The sequence below is a fragment of the Pyxicephalus adspersus genome, chromosome 6, assembly GCF_032062135.1.
Source record: "Pyxicephalus adspersus chromosome 6, UCB_Pads_2.0, whole genome shotgun sequence".
NCBI classification, from domain to species: Eukaryota; Metazoa; Chordata; class Amphibia; order Anura; family Pyxicephalidae; genus Pyxicephalus; species Pyxicephalus adspersus.
The window spans coordinates 46,134,473-46,155,320 of record NC_092863.1 but is presented as its reverse complement, the minus strand read 5'-3'; the positions used below and the strand labels follow the sequence as shown (position 1 = coordinate 46,155,320).

Here is a 20,848-nt window from a genome sequence, read left to right as displayed (position 1 = left end):
TTTTATTCATTATATCTACTAGACCCCTATTCGGACATATTTCTGTAAGTTACAGGTCTACAATTTAAAAAAAAAAATTTCATGAAAACCTGTAACGCTTTTGGTACAGAAATCTAGACCTCAGTGTAACGCCCAGGTGGTTAAATTACCATGTTGAATTATGTGTTTGTCCAAGTAAATTACCTTAATCTATTTTTGCTTGTTTAAATTTGCTTATGGAAAAAAAAAAAAAACATGTAACTGTGCTAGTCTGCCACCACATATTTCAACCTGTAAAGTATTTTTAAATGTGCATTCATATGCATTAAACTAAACACACACAATTTACACTCTCATTGGTATGAAATATAAACCTTTGATTTCCTATGAACATTTACAAACCCGGATATCAGGTTTCCTAATTACCCATGTGCCAGAAGAAGGCTGAGTGTAGAAAGAGCATAGCTTTGAAGCCTAGGACCTCCTTTTCTAGATTCTAGCAGGCAGAGAAGGGCGATGGTGCACTCTGTATTCTTGCTCTGAAAAAGGTGATGTACAGCGAGAGAAGGACAGACTCTGTGCAGATGAACAAAGCTCTCCAAATAAATGCCGAGATTTAAGGGCTGATCTTCTCCCAACATTTTGTATAACTTATTCTGGAATGTAAACATATGCACATGCATGTGATAAAAAAGGATACAGAGCTACATCCATTAAAAGGCATGAACAAACACACATACTGTTAATGTATTTTACCAATAATTCTTTAAAGTCTTTTGGCAGATTTTAAACTATTTTTACTCACATTTATAGGTCTAATTAAATTGCTACCATAGAAGTTAAGAAGATAACTAGAAGGAAGAAGATAACTTCCTTAAAGTACTGGGTCTGGCATAGTATGTTAAGACAGGCAACATTTTTTATTTTGCAAGGTGGGGAACAGTTAGAGTTGTTGTAATATCTTTTGGGGAAGTTCCCCATCCATTTCACATTCCAAGAATGGGTTACAACTGGACATCTTCCCAACAGTCACATGGAGAAGAGAGCAATGAAAAGAATAAGTTTGACCTCGCTTTATAAAAACATTAAAGAGCCTTTTTCTTGACGTTGACCATATAATGCTGCAACCTGGCTTCTAACAATGACTATTTTTCTGCATTGTAACAAAGTTGCCAGGCAAAGGAAGAAGGAGGCAAGAAAAAAAATCATCTTTTTTTATCTTCCACATACCTGTAAGATGTCCCTAATTGACTGACCCAGAGCAGTGGGAATATCTACCAATTTCTGATCATTCAGCCACTTGAGCACAGCTATGTCTCCATCCAACAGAAGTTGGCACACAAAACGAGAGGCTTCATGACCCAAGGGACTTGAGGCTTTATTGCAGAGGTATCGCACACAAGCCTCATGGTAAGCCTCAGCTCCCACCTGTGTTAAACATGACAGTGGCTTTATAGATTTATCAGGACTCACAGATTATCTCAAAATATTTAAAATAGGATTTGCTAAAGGTCTAAATGTTTTTTTTACTAGTTCCATATAAAAGCACTCTTACCTGTGTAAACTGCCCCTTAGTTTGTAACTCCTTACAGACAGCTTCCTGAACTTGTCTGGCAAAATCTTCTTCACAGTATGGTGTCAACAGTGACAGAACATTCAGGAAAGAATGTCGTATAAGTGGACACCTTTGAACTGGGGACAGGAGCCAGAACACTGGAAGAAGACGCTGGGCCACTTCATGCCTTAAACTTTCTAAAATACTGAATGGGAAAGACATGAAAATTTAAAGGGTAAAATCCCATCATGGTTACTCAATGCCATGGGAGGAAAAGGTTTGGCAGAAGTTTGCGTACAAATTGTATCCAAATCCAACAGACTTTTCTTGCCTTTTAAAGAAACATTTGGAATGAAGGTTGGCAACAATTAATAAGTGATAAAAAAAAAAAAAACTTTGTTGCATTATGATTCTGTACACTCACCAGTTTCCCTTTAGAGCGGAGGAGAGAATAGCATAAATCTGCTGCAATTGGCCATGTAACACATTGTGAGACACTCCTTCATTTTCCTGTGGAAGATCTAGCATCAGCTGTAGAAGTAAATTACAATAATCTTTCTCTTGTACCACGGGCACTAAAGCTTGAGCAGCTATGACACGCACTGGATAGATGGGGTTTTCTCTCAGCTCCAACAAAGGCTCTATTAGGCAGCTGAAAACAAACATTCTTTTAGAAAAATACTACATTGTAACAAAATACAGATGGTAACCACTGCTCTAGTCATTAAGGTGTTGAGTATATTTATGAGGAAAAGTTTATAAAGTCTCTAAGCCTAGCAATTGCAAACTCACTCTAGATGAAAAAAAAATAGGGCACCTGGCATCAGTATCTCCTCCAGGTTGTAGCTTGGCAAGGAAAGTGAGGATAGGATGTAGACTAGGATGCAGCATTTTCTTTTTTTTTCTAGCCGTCTGCAGTTCCTGTACCAGAACATCCAGCAGTCCAGGAAATCTCCGTAGCAGAGCTCCAATATTCAGTGTGCTTTGCACTTTACTATCTGTATCACTGCGGGACAACTCCAACATACCAACTGTGAGAGCAGCTGGGCACAAAGGTAATAAATATATATATATATATATATATATATATATATATATATATATATATATATATATATATATATATATGTGTGTGTGTAAAACCATTCATTCACTTACACCATTAAGGAAACACTAGATAGAGAGTATACACTTACTAAAAAGCTGCAAAGCAGCATTACGCATAGCCCAGGATGGAGAACTCAGACTGATGAGTGCCAGAGACATCATGGGAACAGCATGGATGAGCAATGGAGAACGAAGGCTAGCTGAACGAAGCATACTCTGTAATGCATGAACAGCTGTAACCTGAAAAAAAGCATGCAAAAAAAAATTTACAAAATATTTAAATTTCTGTCACTACACACTATCTATAGAAGTTATATGGTTCGCTCACCTGGGGCACATCTCGTGTTTGGTCCCAGTTGGTAGGAAAAGGCTTTTTGGCTACTGTTAGTAAAGACAATACACATGTTTCAAGCAGCGGGTGTTGTGAACTCTCAGCTGATAGGATACACTGCAGGAGAACAGGAAACCCTGCAGCTCTGCGAGTGACAGAGAGGGAGGTCTGAGACTGGGCCACAAGCAATGCCTGCAAAATAAAAGGTATGTCATTAAAATACATTTGAAAGAACTCCAGGTTCTTATATACTTAACTATGTATGTCTAAACTGATTTTATTCCCTATACAAGTCAATGTTAGATCAAAGAATAGGCCTTAATTAATTCACTAAAAAAAATATTACATTCTGAATCACCCGATAAAATATTACTTTGACTTGCTTTGGTGTTTGAAGACTTAAGGAATTACTCTCAAATGATTGTTACCAACCTAATGCAAAAAAACATTACAAAGATACACTCACTTGTTTGTAATATATACTCACCCATCAGCACAAGTATTGTGAATGAATATTTCATGTAATCCACCGAGAAATTGTTTGCCAAGCAATATGATCACACCAGTTTTTGAACATTTCTAACCAAAACAGTGAGAACAATATCTGCCCAAGTGAAATTTAGCTTCAGCTAGACTGATAACATGTAGTCCTGCAAGTTTTGCGTCTTGATAAAAACAAGATGAACTTTATACTTGTGGATAGTTTGCATTTTACCTGTTCCAGCATTTTCTTTGGCAGATCGCTCAACTTTGGGTCCTCATGACGAAGCAATGCAGAGCAAAGTCTGGTAAATCCCGCACTGCAGCCATCTACAGCCCCCTGCATGACACACAAGACAAACCATACCTTAAATCAATAGTTAGATGCAAAGGCATAAGAGTAAAAGGTGTATGGTTTAGCTTAATTATGCACACACAGGGGCTCATTATTTATTGAAGGGTGAACAGCCCAGCTAAAAGTTATGTCTTCAAAACAGGAAGTGAAGCATTTTTTTTGCTGGCCATACAATTTAAGGCATTTCAATTGTATTTTTGAAAAATGTTTTTTTTTCATAGATATTTACAGGACCTCTATACATATTATGATCTTACACTTACCCAGTGTCTACATCGCATGAATATATCATGATATGCATCCATGGAGCCCTGAACTGCTGAGAAGGGGAGCAGAAAAGAAGAACCAGAGATCAGATTCTCCACTAGGGGCCCAAGGAACATTCCAATCTCCTGTTACGATAAATGTAAGCAGATAAGAATGGTGGTCTAGGTGATTTTTTTTAAACCATAAAATGAATATAGTTTGAATATTGACTTTACAGATGCCACATGTCTATTTCTTTCCATATACCATTTCCATGTGTGGGAGGGGGGCGGGAAGGGGCAGAGATATCTCACCTCACCTCCACTGTTCCATAGATGAGATTGATGCCGAGACTACAATACCCTGCATTACTTGCGTCAATAGAACAGAACATGGCGGGGCCACGCTTAGGCGGCTGGTGTATAGGCGTATGATACCGTGAATTGTAGTAGCAGCAGCATCACTCGCTATACTACGTGGTAGCGCACGGGCCAGATGTAATTAATTTTCAAAATTCTTTGTGGGGCCAAAAAAAAAAGGACCTTGCGGGCCAGAGCTTGACACCCCTGCTCCAACATATATAACTGTAAATGTTGATTTATTGTAAATTATCCCAAGGTGGAGCATGCCAGTGGCAGGATCATGCTTTATGGATGCTTTTCTTCAGCTGGAACTGGGGCTTTAGTTCAGTTAGAGGGAATCATGAACAGTTCCAAAATACCAGTAACTTTTGGCCCAAAACCTTTGGACATCTGCTAGAAATAGAGTAATTTCACCTTTCAAAACGGCAATGACCCCAAGCATAGTAGACATATATTGGCAAGTCAAGATGTGCCATGCTAATAGACTCCTACCCCGGAAGAGTGACCCTAATGCGACCAGCTTATCATATGCTTTTTATTTTTTATATTTTTCCCACTAACAGGTTTGTTTGGTTTGCAATTGAATTGTACAGGTTTTAGGTGACATTAAAGGTGGAAATGTTTGTTGTGGTCTGATTTTTTACATCACAATAACCTGCCATTTAACAGGGGTTTTTACACTTTCTATATCCACTGTATACGAGCTAAAAAAATGTATATTCATTCGCATTCTGTATATTCTGTAGAAGAAGCAATATAAACTATGATATGATATCTTTGTCAAAATGGAAATTAATAAGAGCTTTGATTGTACTAAATTTGACAATGTCACAACATTTTGAAGATACAAATCTAGGTGTTGCCAAAGTTTCTTACCTTTAATGAGACCCAGAAACAGGTCATTATTAGGCTGTGTTCCTCTGAAAGCAGAATATCTCCTTGTAATTCCTCCTGACCTTTTCCATGTGCAATCAGAGCACAGACAGCTTTGCCCATATCTTGAAAAGAAGGAGCTGCTATATCTGTAAGAAAAAAGTGTTTGTTAGCTCTTGTAATCACTTCCAATATTGATCACACAAGTTGAAATAACTACTAAGTATTCTGAAACCGGCAAGAACAAATAATGCAAATATATATATTTCCTTAACCTCCCTGGCAGTATCCCCAATTGTGGCTCGGGGTGAATTTTCCCCATACCAAAGCGGTAGCCCCGAGCCACACTAGGGGTGGAACTGCCAGGGAATTTAAAATGCCTTCCTGGTTCCCACATTCCAGGATCGCCCAGCATCTTCTTCCCTTGGCGATGCTGGCCAGGCATCTGCGCCCCCGGCGTATGAACATTGGGGATACGAGGCTAGGGGAAGAAGATGCCGGCCGGGTATGTGTTTGCGAGTGTGTGGCTGGTGGGAGGGAAATTTAAAATAATAAATATTTTTAAATGTACTGTTTTTACTTTTTAATATGCTTAGTATTCTTACCACCAGGGAGCTTAAAAGACAAATTTGAAAGTTGAAATGTCCCCATACCTTCTAAAATAAAAAATTAGAACACATTTTAGATGGGTTTTGTAATGCACTTGTAAGAATCTACTGGTGAGACCCCTAAGCTTGGGTTGCCAGTTCTGTACACCCGCTGTGATCATTATAAGACATTATAATCTTGGACACCAAGAACATTTTTCATCTTGCCTAATCCAACCATTAGAAAAAAAAAGCAGAAATTCAGCCTTTTAAACTTGCAAGACCTGCTTACAAGCACGGTATCTTTGGGACCCAAAAAGCAAAACGTAACATTGTAGGCCTATAATTCTTAATAAACTTTAAATAAAAAAAACAAAAATCTGTTAAAATAAAAAATAGTGATATATGTAATATAACTGTACAGTTGCATATATAATTATATATATATATCAAGATTTCCTTGTATTGGACTTCATGCAGCTATTTTGTATTTAATCCAATACAAAATGATTTAAATTTCCTGCTGCTCCTGCTGCCTGCACCAACGTCACCGGGAAACCCCCGAGATCGTCTCTGCATTCGCCGGCTGGAGATCGGAGGGAGAAGACATGTCCCCAGGACCTGCTGAGACCAGCAGAACGCCAGGGGGCCGACAACGGAACATAGTAAGTGTTTTTTTTTTTTTAATCTTTTAAGCGACCCAGAGTGTGACTCAGGATTACTGCTTTTTGCATGGAAAATCCACCCCGAGTCACACTCGGAAATTACCCTTAGAGGGTTAATACGTACTAAGGTCACAAAATTGTGATTATATGGATATGCAGATGAATGAAACTCTCCTCCTGTGTCACTGTCTGTATTCGTTTGTCATTTGCAACCCCTATTTAATGTACAACGCTGTGTTTGTGTGTGTGTGTGTGTACACTAGGAAACGCATAGAGAAATTTCAATCAAACTTGCTATGTTCCACTATCACTCAAACGCATAGAGGAATTAAAACCAAACTTGCTAGACATATAACTCAGACTCATGTGAGTGCATGGATGTGTGTATGTATTGCTCAGTGACAATGTGCCTTTTGCTTATATTTTTACATACTTTTTTTGGACTCTGGTCTCTATTACTCTGGCCTGTAATAATGCCTTTGAGAAAACATAAGGCAATTGGCTGAGTGCAATCAAAGGCAAAAAATAATGAAACACCGTAGACAAGAAAACTCCGAGGACAGGAATAGAAGACTTGCCACGCTCCTCGAGAGAGCTACTACATCTAGAGCTTCAGGAGACAGCCCAACAGCATGAGTCCCGACTACAGGATAACAGATATAGAGCTACTACATCTTGAGCTTCAGAGGCAGTACAACAGCGTGACACCTGAGTACAGGAAATGAGAGAAAGAGCTAATACATCTAGAGCTTCAGAGACAATACAACAGCGTGACACCCAAATACAGGAAATGAGTGAAAGAGCTACTACATCTAGAGCTTCAGAGACAGTACAACAGCGTGACGCTTCAGAGACAGTACAACAGCGTGACACCCGAGTACAGAAAATGAGAGAAAGAGCTACTAAATCTAGAGCTTCAGAGACAGTACAACAGCGTGAGACCCGAGCACAGGAAATGAGAGAAAGAGCTACTACATCTAGAGCTTCAGAGACAGTACAACAGCATGAGACCCGACTACAGGAAATGAGAGAAAGAGCTACTACATCTAGAGCTTCAGAGACAGTACAGCAGCGTGACACCCGAGTACAGGAAAAGAAGGAAAGACCTACTACATCTAGAGCTTCAGAGACAGTACAGCAGCATGAGGCCCGAATATAGGATAACAGAGAGAGAGAGAGATACTACATCTAGAGCTTCAGAAACAGTACAACAGCATGAGACCTGACTACAGGAAACGAGAGAAAGAGCTACTACATCTAGAGCTTCAGAAAGAGTACAACAGCGTAACACCAGAGTACACGAAATGAGAGAAAGTGCCAGATGATCACAGACTGCACATCATTTTAGCTTAGCATTGGAAGGATTCCACTATGATCCACATAAAGACTACTCACAGCATGCAAGAAGTGTTACCAACAGAAAAATTAAAATGGTTTGTAGTTACAGTCAAGCCAAGAAGTTTATATCTGAGTCTCCTGGTATTCGCTGCAAAAAAGAGAAAATCAAACTCTGCCAACTGGAAACACCACCACAAGAACTTTGGAATTACACATGAGCAAATACCTTAGAGTCAAAGCATTTTGTTAATAACATCAGAAAATACAACTCATGTATCCAAATGACAAAATTTGGTGCCACATCAGTTGTTCAACAGTCTGGATTTCCATCCACAGTCACCTATGTCACCTATGTGTACCTATACTTTTACAGTATACCTGTAAAAAAAAAAACATTTCTTTGATTTAACACTATAGCCTTATTTGATTCCTTTTCCTGTAAAATATATCATTGCAATAAATAAATACCCAGGCAAAGCTGGGTAATCAGCTAGGTAATAATAATAATAATAATAATAATAATAAATAGCAGAATGCTAGCTGCTAGTCTAAAATCCTATAAAGGCCACATGTTTGGAATAAAAAACAGACATCTGGACAGCTCACCTGTTGGCTCCTCCTGCCAGGTTTTGTGCAGCATGCTCAAAATAAAAGATGTGATCTCATGCAACAAATCCAAAAGTTCCAGAAGAATACTGCACCAACTAAGGGCAAGTTCAGCCTGGGAGAGGGACAATGTGACAGACTGCACCTCCAGCAGACATAACCGCAGTGCACAGAGCACTCCTGATGGCAGAAGAAACACATGAACAGAAGTAAATGACTAGGGCTATGTATATTAAATAATCTATATGTACATTTTAGGTAATATAACATGTGACAACAATATATTATCTGCAGGTATTATTATTTTATACTGTATTTATATAGCGCCAAGATTATACCCATCGCTGCACAAAGTCCATAGTCATGTCACTAGCTATCCCTCAAAGTAGCTCACAATCTAATGTCACTACCATAGTCATATGTCATTAACAAGGTCAATAAGGTCAATTTTTGGAGGGAAGCCAATTAACCTCACTCCATTATTTTGGAATGTGGACGGAAACCAGAGTATCCAGAGGAAACCCATGCAAACATGTGGAGAACCTGTAAACGCTATGAAGAGAGTATCCTTGCCGAGATTTGACCCTGGGACCCAGCGCTAACCACTGAACCAACGTAATATGCATATTTACCTTGTTATATTACAAATCATCATCATTTACTTAACAGAAACTAGAACCTAGTTAAAAAGAATGTATTAGAAACACAAGACTGTTCTGAAACTTTTCAGGTAATCTGAAGGATCATATTGATAGTATTCCATGAACATTGTAACCTACCCATATTTGTTTTAGTTTATCCATCCAAGCTAAGTGGTGGATCTATCATACAAAGTGTTAGTAAACTTTAAATGTATTTTACTGAATGTTTAGCAACATGGCTGAAACATTTGCTGCAAACTGCAGTACTGCAGCTTAGTTTTGTCAGTCTGACACAGAAAGTGCTAATAGCAGCATAATCTTTGGGCAATTAATTTAACACCAATAAAATATTCATATGAACATGTTTAATCTGAAACTATGTCTAACCACTGCTCTGATCCAGATGACCAAAGATTGTAAGAGGAAGAGACGTGGTGAAGATAACACCTGCAACAGAACAGGGACAGGCGAGTATAAATAGGGTTTAGTTTCACTTTAATGGTCCATGACTAAACATCATCACAATGCTGTGGTCCTCCTTATACTTTCCATTACTCTAATTTAGCATTGTGCAGTCCAATATACCTTGTCTAGTTCACAGGGAGTAACCTCCCTCTCACTCCAATATGTGCTGTTCTAAGGTTTTTTAAATATTGCCTAGGCATATACCAGGTGTTTGAGTGTAATATCTATTTGTAAACAGTTGCCTGTAATTTTGCTTCAATTCAGCTTTCTAAATTTCTGAATTAACAAACATCAGGTCTCACCGTGCATAGGTTTTGCACTTGCTGCTCCCAAAAGGTTTTTCTTAGCATAACTGTAGTGATCCTGAAGCATCTTGGTAAGATATGTCACCAGCCCCAGTGCAGATAGAGTTACATCTTCTGACAACAGCAACGATGCATCTGACCTGAATCAATGCACACAAAAAAAATTACACAACTGTAAGGATAATTTTCTATAAGCCATTTGTATTTAAAATAATAACACCAGTAAGGTTACATTTGATAAAGTAATAGGACATACCTGAGACATTGGTCCTGAGTTATTAAAGCTCTCCAAGGATGGAAAAGGTACACTTTCATCAGTGAAGCTGGGTGATCCAGCAAACCTGGAGTGGATTTCTATTTGCTAGCAAATGTTTTCAATCCTGGACCAGATCCATTCCAGGTCACCGATAATAAGGCCTTTAAAGACCTTAATAGCCCAAGCACAAATATGAAATTAAATAAAGCTGACCAAAAAACATTATTGGTTCCCTTTAAATACCTTTGCAGCAATGTCTTCATAAGAAGAGCCCCTGCTTCTGCCATGGGTACCCGTGGGCTGCATAGATATTTCTTGCCCAGCTCAAACAGAGCAGTAGTTACTGAACTTGGGGCAGGAAGGAAAAATCGAACCAGCAAGTCAGACGCCATTTCTCTTATCTGAATAGAAGTGATAAAAAAAAAAAATGCATGAAGCCAAGAATATATTAAGACAATTTAGGCTAATTCATTTACAAATAAGCAGATCATGTTGTTGAGTGAAAAGGATATTAGCTAGTATAAACACATTTTTAAAAGCTTTTGTATAAGCTTCATTATTTTTTTTTTTTTAATGATCTGGAAAAAAAAGGTTTAGCATATAACATAATTATTGTATATTTGTTATGGAAAATTAGTTAAAGCTCAGATAAACAGCTTAGTTTAAATAATGTAAATATATTCCATGTGGATCAAAACAGAAGCTGGGCAAAGTTTACCACTTAATTTTCTTTAGAAAGTAACAACAACCTGAGTAATAACCTGCCACCGATGATAATTGTGGAAGAAGTGGCCTCTCTGGACCCCTGTTCAACCCCTCTGATATATATATATATATATATATATATATATATAAATCTTCTGTCATTCTGTAAAAATTCTCTCTGTACACCAAAATAAGAAAACATTTATTTCTGCAAGTGTCTAAAATCTATGAGGAGTTACCTCATTAGTGCTGTCCTGCATACATCCTAAGAGAGCATGCATGCTGTGAGTTGATAGGAAATTCCAGCTTCCTCTCTGCTGTGCATACTGTAGTAATAGTGACAAGTCTTCTGCAAAGACAGTGGATACTTTATAAAGACTGAGTTTTGACTATTTTTTGAATGTTGCAATATAAAATGGCATTCATATGCTACAAATTAGAATAAAGTGAATAAAATAAAAAGCAGAAACCACTTTAGGATAAGCAGATGTACATAGAAAGAAAATGTCCTACTAGTAGGGTCAGGCAGTTTTTGTGAATGTAAAACTCTAACCTGTGGGAAGAACAGTTTTATTTTACTAGCAAATGTTGAGGAACCAGCATGTCAGGCACCAAAAAAGTGAATTCACAGGATCATGTAAAGATTTAAATATTGCCATAAAAATCACAGTTTCACATTCATGCAATGACCAGGCAATTTTTTTTTAAAGCAGTCACTTACGTGGGGGCTGTCCTTTCTTTTTCTCAGGGCTCCAACAATCAGTACAGGATTCCAACAGGGAGCAGAGACTAAGCAGAGCACTGCATCGTCGCTGGTAATTCCCGGAAGGTGATAATGAAGAAACACTTAACTGAAAAAGCCATTCTGTAAAGTCTGAGAACAAAGAAGAAAAATTATTTGCGAGACAAATAATTGTTAATGTCTAAAAAAGCAAAGCACTATCTGCACATGTACATTTTGTATCTAAAACAAAAACATCCAGCCTTTACAAGTTATGTATACTGCACAACTCTGTACATTTACATGAAGCAAGTGTTACTGAATGGATAGCTGCAGAGACAACAAGAAAGAAGGGAATGTCAGACTGATGTATGGATACCAAAAGTTACACAGAGAGCAGATATTTCAGTAAAACCTGCTGCCTATTACTTGATTTTTTTAGGTGGTGCTGGGAAGCAATATTAGATATTTAAACATAAAAACACTTATAAGTACATCCATCTCTGTTTAATTCCTGGCAAATATTTCAAATGGGATTTAAAAAAAATGTATGTAGTTACACATTTTAAGTCACATATATAAACCAGTATAGTCACTTATATATGAGTCACATATGTCAGCTTATTTTTTTTTTTAACCTAACCAGCTCAAAATGTTTTAGGGACATTTTACCATGACATTAAATTTCCATTAGCATTAGTAAAACTAGAAAAAGTAAATTGATTTACTCTCACCTATTGCCCAAGAAACATTTTCTACTTGGCTCTGCCCCCTGCGCAGGGATGACATTGCTGCATCTCGAAGCCTTTCCAGGACCTTGCGTAGAGCTGCCTGCAGCTGCTGGCGAAAACCTGGACTGTCGCAGCCCATGTTAAAAGGTAGATATTTCTTTAGAAGCTGAAGCTCCTCAATGGAAGGAGGCTGGTTGCTTCTTGGGCTGCAGCACAGGAAAATAAGTGCGCTTAGACGTACTCCATCATCAGCAGATTCCAGGCACAGTTGTAGCTTTTCTTCTACTCCCATTGCTCCACCTATAACTGCTTTCTTAGCACGTACAATACTGATCCAAGCGCGTAGCTGGAGAGGGCCACAGCCATTCAGCTGTTTTGTCAGCAAATGGAAAGATTCAGTAAAAGTGCGCAAAGTACAAGGAAGAAGATGTGTGGCTGTGTTACTCTGCAGGCTGCAGTCTGAAGAACTCAAAGCATTACTAAGAGGTAAGAGCCAAAATTGTGCCCAATATTTAGCCAGTTCCTTCTCATCAGTCAAACCCTCTTGAATCCATTCCTCTCTCTGAAGAGTGATTAGTGTGCGGTATGTTTCTGCAGAAGGAGGACAGAGGTAGTTTGTGGCTAGGCACTGGAACAAGTGGGCCGGGAGAAGAGGGTAGAGAGATAGAGTCTGCAACAAAAACAAAACAATTTTTGTATTTTTTATAACAAAATGCTGCATCAGTATTAACATAACAGGGCTTGAATAAACATTATAGATCTCTATGAACTGAGAGATTTCAGATCAAAGTCCTGTAAAATGATTTAAAAAAAAAATTAAAAAAGGTTATCTAACTTGAGTCCTGTAAGAACTGACCTTCTTGGATCCCAAGAATGGCAGCAGAGCACAGAGTGGAGGGTATCTTGATCGAGCCTGCCAAGATATATCTCTGATTTTCTGCATTACATCCTGCAAAATGGATTCCTCTGATAACTCCGAAAGATGACATTCTTTACGAGTAATGTGCAAAAAGTGCTGAAAGCAGCTGAGCATAAGGGCAGGCATACCATCAACCTGGTAAATAAGAAGACATATAAGTGTGCATGGAACAAGATGCTTAATGTTTTTAATGTTTAATGTTTTTAACCTGTGGTGCTTAAAAGTAATACAACTTTTAATGGCTCCAATGATCAGTTTTCTATTGTTCCAACACTCACACAATGTGCTTCCCAGCAGTACTCCAGTTTCCCACCTTCTATTGAATGGAAAAGTGTACTGGGTAACCCAATTTGGAGTGCTGACGTACACATTGCTGGATCATCCAGCTTCAATGATGAAAGTGTATCCTCTCCAGCCTTGGAGAGCTTTAAGTCGGGCCCCCTTTGTCAAGTGTTAAGTAACAAATTGGGGCTACCCAATTTTTTTTAAAGGAGGAAAATTAAATTGAGAAAAAGTGAGTGAAAGTCAGCTATTCTTATCTATATAAAAAAAATCATATAGGTTCACTTATGTACCATAAGGATAAACATGACTGCCAGGCAACCTGAATTTTCAGAAGGTGAGGCGGTTACAAATAGCAGCTTTTTCCTCTCTTTTTTTTTGATGAAAAATTTGACTTCATATTTTTATATCACATTTTTAGGTGAGTTAAAAGACAGATAGGATGAATTCTAACATCTGTTGTTGTTAAGTTTAATTATATTATGATAATATCATTTAACTTATGATAATTGCAAGGGAACCAAGAAGCAACAGTAGTTGGTAAGCACAGAGAACAATTGAACACTTCCAGAAGTGGAAAGTACTATGACATGCAAAGAGGGAAGGGGCTGTGCTAGGGAAGCAACTCTTCCTGGAGTAATCAAAGGGAAATTGAAAGTAAAGGTAAAACAACATAAAAAACACTACAGGCAAACTGATTTTTGTGCTCCTGTCTTAAATAGACTTGGCCCAAGAATGAACATTTTACTATACCTAGGTATACTTTAGGAGTACTAAATACAAGTAAAAGCTACAAATTGTGTATTATAGTTTCCTGATGCCACAATTTATGTACCTAGCTTAGCAACATAATTCTTATTACTACTTATTACTTGTATCTCAGCTCCAGTCCACAGAAGTCTGGTCACAATAGAGGTGGTATCCGTCTTGTCTGTCAAGAACAATTTTCCTCTGACTTTGTAAAGGGTAGGAGTTAGCTTGCACACACATTGCAACCAGAGGCACACCACTGGAACAAATAGGAAAGCTATAAGCGTATGTTGTGGCCTTAACATTAAAGTTATTTATCCATGTTATAGTTACCTTGAAAACTGTAGTACTGCTCAGTATGTCCTTCACACATGGAGGCTATAGCGGGAAGAAGGCGCTCCAGCATAGTCATGTTCTGTGAAGACAGAAAACTTACAAAAACTGTACATATTCAATGTAAATGGGCACTGCTCCCCAGAGGGGAAAACGCAACAAGCTCCCTGTTGCCTACTACCGCCTGGAAAAAAATGATATACCTCAGACTTGGTGTTCCACATCTATTAGAATAGCTAATGGAAAAGAGAGAACTAACAAGGAAAGCTTACAAGACCAAATATTCTGCAATAAAACATAGACTTGTTTTCAGAACAGAAGTTAAACCTCTGAACCAATGAAAGCTTGTGATTTGTTGATGTAGCCACATTACTTGAATCAATTACTAAATAAATATGATGTTTTATAAAGTATAATGCATTGGTTACAAGGCTGCCGTTACCTGGCAGGGAGAATGCAAGACACTTGTAAGAAGGTCTTCACGACCACAAGTTAGCAGCCCCCTTAACAGTGCAAGCAAACCAAGGCCATCTTCAGGGGAATGATGGAGAGACACATGTAGCATTCCAAACTGAACATCAACATGGCCTGTAAAGTAAACATAAGGAATTTCAATATGATTTAGAATATATTCAGATGACACTACAGTCCAAAATACAGCTCTGTAAAAAGTATCCTAGAACATGTGTGGCAACATTTCTGGATAAAGACCGTATCCTGAATTTGTAATTGTCAATTACTTTGGGCTTTGGCAATTTTAGAGAGCGGAATGTAGATATCTGATGACAGGAATTATTATTCAAAGCAGAAACATATATCTGGGTCCATGAAGACAGCACATTGACTGACACAAAGCTTTACAAACTGTACAGTATGAAAGAAGCATGCATACATACATATAAGAACTGGAATATATATTAAGGATCTCTCTATACAGCAGGGATACTATCGAGCAAGTGAAAGAATGTTCTTTCTAAAAATAAGGCCTTATAGCTAGCCAATTTTCAGAAAAGTCCCTGGTGACAGGTTTAGCTGCAGTAAAAAACCCAGGTCAAAAATTTTTAGATTGCCTCCCTGCTGGCAGCTGGCTATTAGGTGAAATTCACAAACAGAAGCAGAGAGCCAACACAAAACGTTTCATAAATCATACAAAAAGTATGACACCTAAAAACAGTAATACAAGTTAGTTCCACTTATTCTCTGATTAGGTTGAAAAATAAAAGTTAATATTATGGCTAACTCACCATTTGTCATCTGTTGTATAAGTTTCATGGCTGCCTCGGAAGCAAACTCCACATCTGGCCCTGTGTTAGCTAGAGCAGCCACAGCTGTCCCAGCCAAAAGTCTGACATCACGACTAAATTTCTAGAAAAGGTAGCAAAACAGCCATTAGAACCCCAGTCAGGGCAGGAATGTAAAAAGAAATCAGTTTATTTTGATAAATACAGTTAGATTTTTAATATTTCATCTGGATAACAAATTTTTTAAATATTTAATAATCTGTTTTGAGTAGTTTTCCACTTCATGTATACAGATAAAATACATATAAATATGGAAGAATTTTCACTTACAGGTCCTCTCCCTATTCTCATTCAGTGATTGCACATTAAGAAAGAAGCAACACAGTGACAACCATGTCTCTTTGTGCTGTTTCTCCCCTTGTCTGAGCTCTGGTGTACAGTAGTCTACTTCAAGACAAATTTCGGTACTTATATTATTTTACATTATAAATACGTTCGATGATGAATTAATGATTACAGAGCTTGAACAATTCAATGCGTCCACCTGCTGTAAACATTGCATAATATGTCAGGTTTTTTTTCATGCATATACTACCAGTAAAGTGCTGGTTTTATTATAGATCACCAAATAATCAAAAGTTTTTCTGGTTGTGAACACAATTACATTTTTGTATGACTAGAACTGAAAGTCTGCCAAAAATATTAATTACCTGGTTTATAATTATATGCAGAAGAAATTCCAGGATGTTTTCCAGGGGATTTGGGACACAATCACAATCCCAAATGAATGGACCAACGTGTTCTGCTGCTTCTCTAAACAGCTGAAGACACAACTACAAGAAAGCAAATGTGGTTTAAAAAAACACAAAGACCAGATGTAATATTAAACTGGAGAAGTCAGATATTATAATTTGTTTTTTTATCTACATAAGATAAGATTTTTTTCAAAACCTCAAATAGAATGTTGGAAAAGAAGAGATCTAGAGTATACAATTCTATACTTCTTGTTGATAATGCCAATAAAGCTTTTTGTATGAATGGAGAAAAAACAAAACAAAACACACCAGCACACCTTTACAATAAATTCATACTCCTATATTTTTGTCTACCTTACAGTGTCATAAATACACACAAATATATCAGAAACCATTTGTGCTCTATATTTCCTGCACAATGGTGCCCTGCCCAATTCACTTCTCAATACATATTGGGAACAGAGAATGAAAGATATTCTAATCTGCTAAGGTTTATGTAAATACTAAAATGTGTAAAATGCTTTTTTCTGTTACAGTACAGGATTAAACTTTAAACCAGAAAGGATGATTTATGAAGTTAGAACAAGTTAGGATGACCCCAACAGTGTTGACTTCCAAATGAAGGCTTCATTTATATTAAAAGAGACATTTACTGAGGTAAATGTGGACTGCAATTACTGACTTTTAGGCAAAGCCTGTCTCCGAGTTGCTTACATAATGCGGAGTTGCTTACAACTAATTTACAGAGCTTCACAACTCAGAGGTGATAGATAGCTAAATGATATTTGATGTCCTTCAGATAAAAGCAAGACAGCAAACAAAAGATAGCCTTGATTCGGGCTGATGGTTAGAAAGTCCCTCCTAGCCAAAGTGACAGCAAGTCAAAACCTTTTTTGAAAAATGAAAGATGGTTCCTGTAGTATGAATAGAGCTAGGCTTAGATCCAACCATGCACTCATGAACTGTAACCACATGGATGGCTAACCTCCATGTGGTTACTGGAATGGAACTTTCCATTTTTGTCTAAGATAAGTAAGACCAACAGGTGCAGAAGTTTTATAGCCAGTGGCAAAAAAGTCTGCAAACAGAAAATTGAAGTGCTGAGTGAGAAATGTAGGCACACAGAAGCAAATGTTTTTGATGTCCTCTATGACACAAATTCATCCTGTTCACAGCATGCTAGGACAAGCCATTATTTTCTACATACACAGCTTATTTAAATTTCTTAACTTTATTTTAACCTAAAGATCCTGCTAGGAGCACAGCTTTTATTTTAGAACGACAATGCTCACTGACTACTACTACTATTGTATCTATGGAGGAATGGCAATCTCACCCATGTGCAATCTTCTCCTCATCAGCAAAACATAAAGAGAAATGCACTTTTAGGGTTTATATGTACACCTAGAGCTAGAAAATGACACTCTTTTCTAGAGAAGATATTGTACCAGGTCCTCAAAATCTTACCTTTACTACAAGATGAGGGCGGTCAGCACTTTGTGGGACTTGACTGTGAACCACTGAAGACAAAGTCATGGAGACTTTTGAAAGTAAAGCAGGAAGGTGTTGGGTAAAAAATGTCTTTCCTGAATGACTTCCTTCCAAATACATGCAAACTGAGGAAGGAAAAAAAATATATATAGGGTAAGACAAATAGCATTATGAAGTTTACATGCTGTATGAATGTCATGAAATCCTAATGGAAGGCTAGGGCTAGATGATGAGCAGGATGAGACACACATGCTGACAACACAACATTCATTCTTTAGTGAAATATGAACAAGTACCTGCCTGTAGATCTTTGACATGCAATACCTGTAATTAATGATATAAAAACAATTTTAGCATATATATATACCAACAAACTATATAGTTTAATACACCCACGTTATGCAAGAAACAAATGTGCTTAAAATACAAATTAAAAAAAAAAAAAAAAAAACAGTGCCTCACCTCTTTATTCTCTAAAATAGACATCATTAACTGCTCTCTCTGCTGTGTCACCAGGCATGGTCTTATATGTGACATCTTCAATACCATCTAAAAAAAGGCAAGAAATCTCTGAGACTTGACAATTTCCTCCCAACTCTCCCCCCCCCAAAAAAAAATAAAAAACAAAACATTTTGTCTTACTGGTTACAGAAAGATTTAGAAACCTCATTCAGAGATTTTCCAACAGGCTGGAATACATACACTGCATGAGAGTTAACCTGACAACAATGAGGACTTGATTTACTTATCTACATACAGAACATTACTTAACAAGCAGAAAACTAGACCTCACTTGATCTCTGAGTGACCATACTGGCATAAACAATGACTTTAGTTTTTTTTGTTATGATTTTTAAGAATATATTGTTCCACAGTGCCACCAACTACAGAGATCAGTGAGCGCTGCCTTTAAAGATTATTTACTTCTTTTTAGTATATATTAAAGCGTACCTGAACTCAAAAATTTCACTTTACATAAAAGGGTAGTAAACCCTTTTATGTTAAGTAAAAAGTATGTTTGTTTTTTTTGTGCAACACCCTTAAAAAAAAAAAAAAAAAAAAAAAAAGGGGTGCAGCACCACCCCCTAATTTTCTATTGCCTAAGCAATCAAGAATAAATGGGAGGGCAGAGCCTCCCGCGACACCTATGTCACGCCTCCTGAAAGGCTCTTGGGTGCCCGGGATGCTCAGGCATGTGCAGGAGCTTTTCCATGAAGAAAGAAAAATTTGCTGATCTCATGCATGCGCAGTGAGATCAGTAAGTTGTTTTTCCATCCCACATCACCCAATCTCGTGCCTGGGTCAGGTGACGTAGGAAGAAGAACCTGGAAGAAGAGGTGAAGATAGCGCCGCCCGGTGCACTGGAAGGATGCCGGGACGCCACAGGACCCAACAGAAAACACCTCTGGATGGATCCCTGTGGGATTTTTTTTTTTTGTTTTAGGCAGTTTTCAGTTTAGTTCCTCTTTATTACTCTATCTGTAGCCTGGCCACAGGTTCACCTTAGGCTGATTATTTAAATTATTTGATTTTTTTTTTCTTGTTGTCTGAATGACCTAACATGAAGATTCACCTTCTCAAGCCTCAAGAATAAACTGGAGCTGTTGCATGAATCCATTTGACAGGCAAGGATACAGCAGAGTAATGGTAGGAATTTTTCATCATCAAAGTCTCCCAGAGCTTGCTTTGCACTTTCCATTCCATGGTTAGCCTCATCCAGATGTTTTTCTTTACAGCGCTTTGCTGAAGCCCTGAAAAAAAAGCTAATTATTATTAATTGGTCTGGGAACATTTAGTGCCTTTCAACATTAAGGTGTAACTCCGGTCAAAATCGTTCTTTTTGGTTCCAATGTATACAGTAAATGATCACAACATCTGCTTGTTTTTTTCTATTGCTGTCTGTGATCTTGTTTGGAAGATTTACTTGTTACTATTATCAAGCAGAAATTGTTAATGTTATTGGGGTGCCATCTAAACACCTGTCTATATAATCATCTGTCTATGATAGTGGAAAAAAAGGTCATTGAGGATGTTTTTTGTTTTTGTTGCTAACACTGTTACCCTGATCACAGTGGACACAGAAGCATTTCCAAGCAAGCAGTTCCACAAGGTGTATACAAAGTGATGTTATAGAACACAAGATGACAATGTGCTGCACAGCTACCTAAACATTACTTACTTTGCAAACTCCTCGAGCTTCAGTGCCACCACACTGACAGCACCGACCCCCAGCTCCTGGTAGAACCGGGCACACTGCTCCGCATCCCACAACATTTCTACACACGTGTAGTCACAGAGCTGCCATCAGCTAGCACCCTCTACGTCATTCCCTGGCCGGGCACCTGAGCATCGCGGAGACACACAGCGCCATCTGCCGGTGCGGAGGAGAATTGATACTGTTTAGGGCTGAGCTCCGTTGTAACGTGTGTGTTAGTAATGTTTGAGAGAGTCAGTTGTTTTAAATTACCTGGAGATCAGCTGTTTGTTAATTCACTCACTGGGTAAAACAAACCAACCCAGTCTGTCAACATTTTAAAATGTAGGCGCATTGTAAGGCTACACTCAAAATTGACTTATACCATACTGTCCAGCTTTTCACCTTTGTAAGGGAACATCTATGAGACCCCTGAGTGATGGAACCCCAATGCAGACCTCAGTGACAGACCCCTGATTGATGGAACCCCAATGCAAACATCAGTGATAGACCCCTGAGTGATGGAACCCCAATGCAGACATCAATGACAGACCCCTGAGTGATGGAACCCCAAT

At 38.0% G+C, this 20,848-nt stretch overlaps 1 protein-coding gene across 3 annotated transcripts in view; it reads right to left on the bottom strand.

Moving 5' to 3' along the window:
- The window catches only part of LOC140333746 (tRNA (32-2'-O)-methyltransferase regulator THADA-like), a 25,663-nt gene extending 5,250 nt beyond the window's left edge, over positions 1-20,413 (bottom strand). For 2 of the 3 annotated variants that reach the window (XM_072415623.1, XM_072415624.1), the window contains exons 1-27: positions 20,259-20,413; positions 19,653-19,830; positions 18,542-18,628; positions 18,376-18,403; positions 18,056-18,204; positions 16,544-16,666; positions 15,837-15,957; positions 15,035-15,180; positions 14,593-14,674; positions 14,382-14,518; positions 13,165-13,362; positions 12,312-12,978; positions 11,578-11,730; positions 11,096-11,205; positions 10,395-10,552; positions 9,893-10,035; positions 8,485-8,664; positions 5,292-5,437; positions 4,071-4,199; positions 3,688-3,792; positions 2,970-3,164; positions 2,731-2,881; positions 2,352-2,577; positions 1,959-2,186; positions 1,535-1,739; positions 1,210-1,407; positions 406-635 (exon numbers count right to left, since the gene is read on the bottom strand). In XM_072415623.1, the coding sequence (XP_072271724.1) occupies positions 406-635; positions 1,210-1,407; positions 1,535-1,739; positions 1,959-2,186; positions 2,352-2,577; positions 2,731-2,881; positions 2,970-3,164; positions 3,688-3,792; positions 4,071-4,199; positions 5,292-5,437; positions 8,485-8,664; positions 9,893-10,035; positions 10,395-10,552; positions 11,096-11,205; positions 11,578-11,730; positions 12,312-12,978; positions 13,165-13,362; positions 14,382-14,518; positions 14,593-14,674; positions 15,035-15,180; positions 15,837-15,957; positions 16,544-16,666; positions 18,056-18,204; positions 18,376-18,403; positions 18,542-18,628; positions 19,653-19,830; positions 20,259-20,353 (4,568 nt within the window). In that variant the 5' untranslated portion in view covers positions 20,354-20,413. The remainder of the gene's footprint in view (positions 1-405; positions 636-1,209; positions 1,408-1,534; positions 1,740-1,958; positions 2,187-2,351; positions 2,578-2,730; positions 2,882-2,969; positions 3,165-3,687; positions 3,793-4,070; positions 4,200-5,291; positions 5,438-8,484; positions 8,665-9,892; positions 10,036-10,394; positions 10,553-11,095; positions 11,206-11,577; positions 11,731-12,311; positions 12,979-13,164; positions 13,363-14,381; positions 14,519-14,592; positions 14,675-15,034; positions 15,181-15,836; positions 15,958-16,543; positions 16,667-18,055; positions 18,205-18,375; positions 18,404-18,541; positions 18,629-19,652; positions 19,831-20,258) is intronic. The other variant, XM_072415626.1, reaches the window with a different exon arrangement.
- Positions 20,414-20,848: the final 435 nt, after the last annotated feature.